This window comes from Puma concolor, chromosome B4 (assembly GCF_028749965.1).
Source record: "Puma concolor isolate L17-30 chromosome B4, mPumCon1.1.hap2, whole genome shotgun sequence".
NCBI lineage: Eukaryota > Metazoa > Chordata > Mammalia > Carnivora > Felidae > Puma > Puma concolor.
The window spans coordinates 27241133-27247542 of record NC_141673.1 but is presented as its reverse complement, the minus strand read 5'-3'; the positions used below and the strand labels follow the sequence as shown (position 1 = coordinate 27247542).

Genomic DNA, 6410 nt, shown 5'->3' with positions numbered 1-6410 from the left:
TCCGGGCAGGGGAGTGACTAGATCTTTCCGAATTTCCAGTCCCTGGGCGCTAGCCCTGCGGGAGAAATCGCCAAGACGAGAACTCTCGGGACTGCAAGGCACCGAGGCCGGCGGTCCAGCACGACCCGGGAGCGTAGGTAAGGGCGCCCCTTCAGCAGTCAGAGCAGGTGAGCGGGGTCTGCCAGCGGAAGGAGACAGTGGGGCCGTGTAGACTACGAAGAGAGGGAGGAGGGGAAGGGGGAGGAGGGGAGGAGGAGCCCGGCTGGGCTGCTGCCGGTGACTTGAGAGCAGGAGCGCCTGGGGGAGGAGACTGAGAGCCGCTAGCGCCGCTTAAGGAGGCACCGCTCTCAGCTCTCTGGCTGCCTTCTAGGACCTGGGCGAGGGCACAGCCTTCGGTCCGCTCCCTCCGGCTCTCGGTGGGGAGCGCGGGGGCCTGGATCGGGGCCTCTCCCACCCCCACTAATGTGCCGTAGAGCGAGAGGGGCCGTTTTCGGGGACCCCCAGCCTCTCCCGCATCCCTTTCACAAAATGTGCAGTTGGGAGGGTCACGTCGAGAAGGCGCGGAGCGGGTGGGAAAGACAGAGCCCCGCGGCTGGGCGAGGATATCGCTTGGTCATCAGACCCCCGCGCACAGCTGACACGGTGGGGGTCAGGCTCCGGCCGCCGAAGCGGGGACGGCGGTGGCGGTGGGGCTTGTGCGCGCCTCGGAGCACTCGGAGCTGTGCGGTCAGAGGCGGGCGGACTCCTAGGCAGCCGCGCCGCCCGGCACCGCAACGAGCGCTATGAGCCCGCCTCCCCTGAAGCCTGCGCATTAGCTCCGGAGCCTCTTTAAAGCGGGAGCGGGGGCCGCGGTCACGTGAGACGGATTCCTGGAAAGTTCCTGGAAAGCGGCCTCCGCAGCAGCCGGGAGGGGCGCACTGAGAGCGCGGACAGGGGAGGGAGGCGGGGAGCTAGGGAGGCGCGCGGGGCTGGGAAGTCGCGCGCACACCCGACTCCGGGGACAGACGTTTAACTCTTGCCATGTCTGGCCGCCGCCACCGCGGCTCACGGGCCTTGGGCTTCCCTTGAAGCATGAACCTCCTCGCCCGCCGCAACCGGCGCTGCGCGGGCCGCGGACAGTGCGCCCCCCGGGCCCGGTGCGCACAGCCTCAGGATCCCCTGCGCCCGCAGCCCGGGCGCCGGAGGAGCTCGGCCGGGGGTTGGCGGCAGGTACTGGTCCCGGGAGCCCGAAGGCTCCTCCCCATGGAGGGTCGCCGGGGAGGGCACGGGGCGCGGCTGCGAGCGCCGGGCGGCCTTGGCTTCCGCAGTTCAGAGCGGCCAGGGAGAGAGTCCGAGCTTCGGCTCTGCCCCGCGGCCGGGCGCTACTGCCTGCTTTCTTCGGCTCCTTCTAGGCGTCGGGAAGTCTCCGGAGTTTCCTCCCCCGCCCCAAACAGCCATCCAAATTAATAATCCTCCTAATAACCTGATCTGCCGCTCCTCCCCACCCGCCTGCCTCCCGCCCTTGTTCCTTCCTCCTCCCTCTCTTCTTCCCACCTCCTTGGTCGCAGCCGGAGGGAAAGCCAGCAGCTGCCCAGGGTGGGGGATTTCAGAGCCCGGGGGTTCTAGGCGAAGATCCCCCGGGCTTTTGTTTGCCCTCTGCGCAGAGAACTCTGGCTAGTGCGGAGCGCATCCCCAGGCATCTCGTTCCCAAATTAAAAGTCAACTGGGGAAACTCGGGCAGAAACCCCTCCTCTCCCTGGCCCCTCCCGACTCCCCCGCCCCATGTCCGCTGGGGAGGCTGCCTGGTGTGGACGCTGCGGCCGAGGCCGAGGTAAGGGCTCGGCGTTCGTTGTCTTGCACGTCCAGCGGCGCTCGCAGTCGCCCGTTCTGCCCCGGCCCGGGTCCCGGCTCCGGGCTCCGAGCCCCCGCGAGGGCTGCGCGCTTGGGCCGATTCCTCGACAGCGCCCGCGGCGGCTGCAGCAGCCGCCGCCGCCCGGCCACTAGAGGGGCAGCCACGGAGCCCGGGGAGCCCCCCAACTCTGCCCCAAGCGGGCGCTGGGGAGCGGGCAGAGAGGAGCCAGGCAGCCTCTGGGCGGGGGTGCGGCAGCTCGCGCACCTTGGCGCCCCGGGCTGGCGGCTCAGGGTGCTTCGTCCCGGGGCCCCCGGGCTGTGCGGGGTGTGAGATAGAGGGGTGCCAATTTGGGGATATCTCCTGTTCTTTCCTTTGCGATTTTTCTGCTTGTCCTTGACTAGGGCCTATTTACCACCATACCCGCAGGTGACTCGTCTTTGCTAGTCTGCGATTTCAGCTAGTAGCCCTGGGCGGGAAGACACCCTGTTCCCCACCCTCATCCTGTCCCTCCCCCCTCCCCCTCTGCAACTCCGGCGTCTTGGATCGCTGCTCTGTCTTTTATCCTCCTTTCTCTACAGCTGGGCCGGGGCAGTCACTGGATGCTTGGGGTTAAATGGTGCGGGAGGATAGACGCGGAGGAGTCCCCGGGATTTTCCACGTCTGTCTTCCCACCCACAATCCCGGACGCAGGGGTCCAATTTGGACCGACCCAAGCCCATACTTTCTTTTTTGCAGGCAAACTGTGGGTGACCGCGCCTGCGGGGGACTTTGCCATCCGTCCACTGGGACCTGGGGAGGAAAAGCCAGAAGCCTCCCATCCCCTCCCCCTCCACCAATTCGGATACCCCGCAGAGACTTGCTTTGGGGTTCTCACTGATTTCCAAGAAGGACGCGTGCCCCTTTCTGATCCCAGTGCGGGCGGCCACCTGTCTTTGCCGCGGTGACCCCTCTCCCATGACCCTGCGGTGCCTCGAGTCCTCCGGGAATGGCGCGGAAGGGACGCAGAGCCAGTGGGGTACCGCGGGGTCCGCGGAAGAGCCGTCCCCGGAGGCGGCGCGTCTGGCGAAGGCCCTACGGGAGCTCAGTCAAACAGGTAGGGAGCCGACCAGCCGCGACGCGCGCGAGAAGGGTCGCTTCCCCAAAGACGCGGTTGGGGGCTTTGCTGACGCGGAGCGCGGCTAGGAAGCGGGGCCGCGGTGCGGAGCGAAGAATGGGATTGAACTGCAGCCCCTCGCCTCCCGTCCCCGCCTCAGGGCGGGGGCCCGCGGAGAGGATGTCCGCACGGCCCTGGATCCTTGGGAATGAGAAAGAAAAGTGGTTCTCGGGGGACCCAGAGGCCTAGGGGTGGGCAGAACGCGAGAAGGGCTGCTTGGAAATAGCCTCTCAGGGAGCTGGAGCCTTCAGCTGTTTGCCGCAGCTGCTCAGGGGTCGGTACACGGGCTTGAACCCTAGCGGGAGAAAGAGCCAGGCGCCTCCCTTTCCGCGGGGAACGAGGGCGGCCAGTGGGCGCTGCGCTGCCCGCAGTTTCAGCCGCATCCGGCTTCCGAGCCGAGCCGCCGCTGCAGCCCGGGACCTTGGCGGCCAAGTTCCAAGGACTGATTGCCGCGCGGGCGGCTGCAGCAGGGCCGGGAGGAAGGCGGCCAGCGAAGCCCCTTGCAGAGCGCGGCCTTGAGGGGCTGCACGCCCAGGGTTATTGCTTGGTTCAAGCGCAGTCCTGCGCTTTGCGTGGCCCGCCGTCGTCTCTCGGCGTCTGAAAGAAGAGAAGATTGAAAAAAAAAAAAAAAAAAGGCAAACCACGCAAGCTTTCAAAATCTGAATCCCAAAAGCTTACGTTTGGGGCAAAATTGAAGTTTTGGTAGCCCTAGAGAGGGAAAAGTCATTTGCGGTTCGGTCTTTGAGTGTGGACCACCGACTTTCCCTCAGCGGGGCGGACCAGGCAGATTGCAGGTATCCGAGCAATTTGGGGGGTGGGGGATGGGGGGTGGGGTGGAAGAGCGCATTGTTCAGACTTCTTATGCAGAATGGCTCGAAGTGATTTTTGAAAACGAGATGGGCCCCGGGATGGTGCAGGCAAATGAAATGGAGAATGCTGGGGAGACGGAAGGTTGTGACGGGATTTGGATTAGGGCAAAGTCCAAAGGAGGTGCGGATTGTAAACTTGAATTACTTCTTATCAGTTGGGGTTTCCCTCATTTCTCAGTGGCTGATATGGCAGTTGTAACCAAAGCAACAAACAGAAGCTGTTGTAGTAGAACCGCGCTTCAAAAACAAGGAAATAGCAGTACTTTCCAAGGTCTCTGAACAGAGTTTCTGCCATGAACGGATTTGGGGAGGGAGGGAGAGGGTGGTCGCGATTCTTCCAAGAAGTTTTGGGATTACAAAACTGCTGGGATTACAGGAGTTGGGGTTTCCACCTTTGTAAGGGCACGCCTTTTATTTCTAACTTCCGAGTTACTTCTAATTTACTTTGATTTCACTTGAACGGTGCTAGAAGCATCATGCTTTCTCAGCCAGTGTGTCCTATGGCAAAATTCTGTGTCCTTCGGAGAAAATCTCAAGAGAGTTTAAAGGGCTACCGAACGTTACTTTTTAAAGAAGAAAACTGGCTCACAGTTTGTGTTCATAAAACGGACCCACATTTTCATTAGATGTCTACCTAAAATATTTATGGTAGTCTGTGGTAAACTGTCACACACTTCTCTTTAGAGCTAGAAAAATTGTTGCCAAGTATTTGCCCTATTTAAGAAATTCTGTATAATAACTATTTTACCCTCTCTTCTTTTTCTTCTTGAACGGAAACCCCAGGTTGGTACTGGGGAAGTATGACTGTTAATGAAGCCAAAGAGAAATTAAAAGAGGCACCAGAAGGAACTTTCTTGATTAGAGATAGCTCGCACTCAGACTACCTACTAACAATATCTGTTAAAACATCAGCTGGACCAACTAATCTGCGAATCGAATACCAAGATGGGAAATTCAGGTTGGACTCGATCATATGTGTCAAATCCAAGCTTAAACAGTTTGACAGTGTGGTTCATCTGATCGACTACTACGTTCAGATGTGCAAGGATAAGCGGACAGGCCCAGAAGCGCCCCGGAACGGCACCGTTCACCTTTATCTGACCAAACCGCTCTACACATCAGCCCCGCCTCTGCAGCATCTGTGTAGACTCACCATTAACAAATGCACCGGCACCATCTGGGGACTGCCTTTACCAACAAGACTAAAAGATTACTTGGAAGAATATAAATTCCAGGTATAAGTGTTTCTCTTTTTCTAAACATGCCTCCTATAGAGTATCTCCGAATGCAGCTATGTATAAAAAAAAAAAAAAAAAAAAAAAAAAAGGAACCAAAACTTGAGTCACTACTCTGGATAACTACTCGGCATTCTAAAAACAGCTGAAGTCCATCTAACTTAAACGTGTGACGAGGTAGCTAGGTATTTAAAGTTTCCCCAAATGTTTTCACCTGAGTAATGCTTCCTTTCCTAAGGCTGACCAAGACCAGCTGATCCTTTTAAGTTAAAAATAAAATGTCCTGAGTAGAGGCTGAAGGAACATTTTATCAGAATGCCTTGCCTTCCCAGGGTTCCTGTTTGCTAGGTAGAAGGCCCAGACCCTGGCGGTAGAGCAAGAACTCCGTGCAGGAGCACTGAAGAAGTCGAAGGAAAAAACTGACGCAGGCTTAGCTTTAATTTTACATGCCTGGTGATCAGAGTCTACTTTAGGACATTTTCTGTTTTTGCGTTCTTGATGTACCTAGGAGTTTTGTCAAACAGATCCTGCTTGTGAGTATTTATCCTCCTTTTTATGCAATTAACCAAATCAACCAAAAAAGTGACCATGAAATCCTGTATTTGACTTTTTACTACATGTATGAACTCTCTCATGTGAATGAGTACTGTAGTAATCCATTTTAAGGGAGCCTTATTTCAGAAATATTTCAAACTGGTGCAAACGGAAAAGACTTTGTCTTTTCCTTTAAGGCTAAAGAATGTCGTGCTATACAGGTGCAACTCAATCCCTGTTAATAAAACCATGTAGATACAGACATTTTATCCTTTGAAGTAGCTGTATCCCAACCTGTTGCCATTGACTTTTGGGAAACGGCTTTAGAAATTTCCAAGGTGTCCTTGAATTGTCTGACCACGGACATCAGCACTTGGTCTCCCTTCTACCATGTAGAATACTTCGACTTAATTTTCTTCCAGAGATAGGGGGATACTTGCCTGTTTTTCAAAGTGTTTATTTACTGCTGTTACTATTTGATTAGAATGTATTGAATAAAAATACTTGACTTTTACAAGTTGCACTTGTTACTTTGAATTGTAGGGAACATACACGTTCCTGGTACTAGCCAGTTGTCGTAAAAACGTCTGTCATGTGACATCAACCAACCACTCAGCAAGAGGTAGCACGTGACTTACCCTTCCCTAAAGTTATGGGCTGCATTTGCTCTTTGCATTTGGCAGGCCTGGCTTAGAAAGTACAAGTGCCTTCAAGCGGCCTGTTTTTTTACCGATTGAATAAGGGTAACACTAACGCCCTGTGTGTTTCCCCAAAAAATGGTTTAGAAA

At 56.3% G+C, this 6410-nt stretch overlaps 1 protein-coding gene across 6 annotated transcripts; it reads left to right on the top strand.

Moving 5' to 3' along the window:
- SOCS2 (suppressor of cytokine signaling 2) lies at positions 1-6139 on the top strand. Of its 6 annotated transcripts, none has more exons than XM_086712659.1 (3): positions 1-137; positions 2567-2924; positions 4637-6139. In XM_086712659.1, exons 2-3 carry the CDS (start codon positions 2786-2788, stop codon positions 5092-5094), a joined length of 597 nt encoding a protein of 198 aa, XP_086568785.1. In that variant the 5' UTR covers positions 1-137; positions 2567-2785; the 3' UTR covers positions 5095-6139. The 6 variants fall into 6 exon arrangements, with proteins under 6 accessions (XP_086568785.1, XP_025782460.1, XP_086568783.1 ...); XM_025926675.2 differs by lacking the exon at positions 1-137 and adding an exon at positions 1019-1209; XM_086712657.1 differs by lacking the exon at positions 1-137 and adding an exon at positions 1523-1810.
- The last annotated feature ends 271 nt before the right edge of the window (positions 6140-6410 follow it).

What these genes read in the sequence shown, in the direction of transcription:
- SOCS2 (XM_086712659.1), top strand. Translation starts at nt 2,786, where the DNA reads ATGACCCTGCGGTGCCTCGAGTCCTCCGGGAATGGCGCGGAAGGGACG. An exon ending in ACGGGAGCTCAGTCAAACAG is followed by an intron (nt 2,925 to 4,636) that starts GTAGGGAGCCGA and finishes CGGAAACCCCAG; the next exon opens with GTTGGTACTGGGGAAGTATG.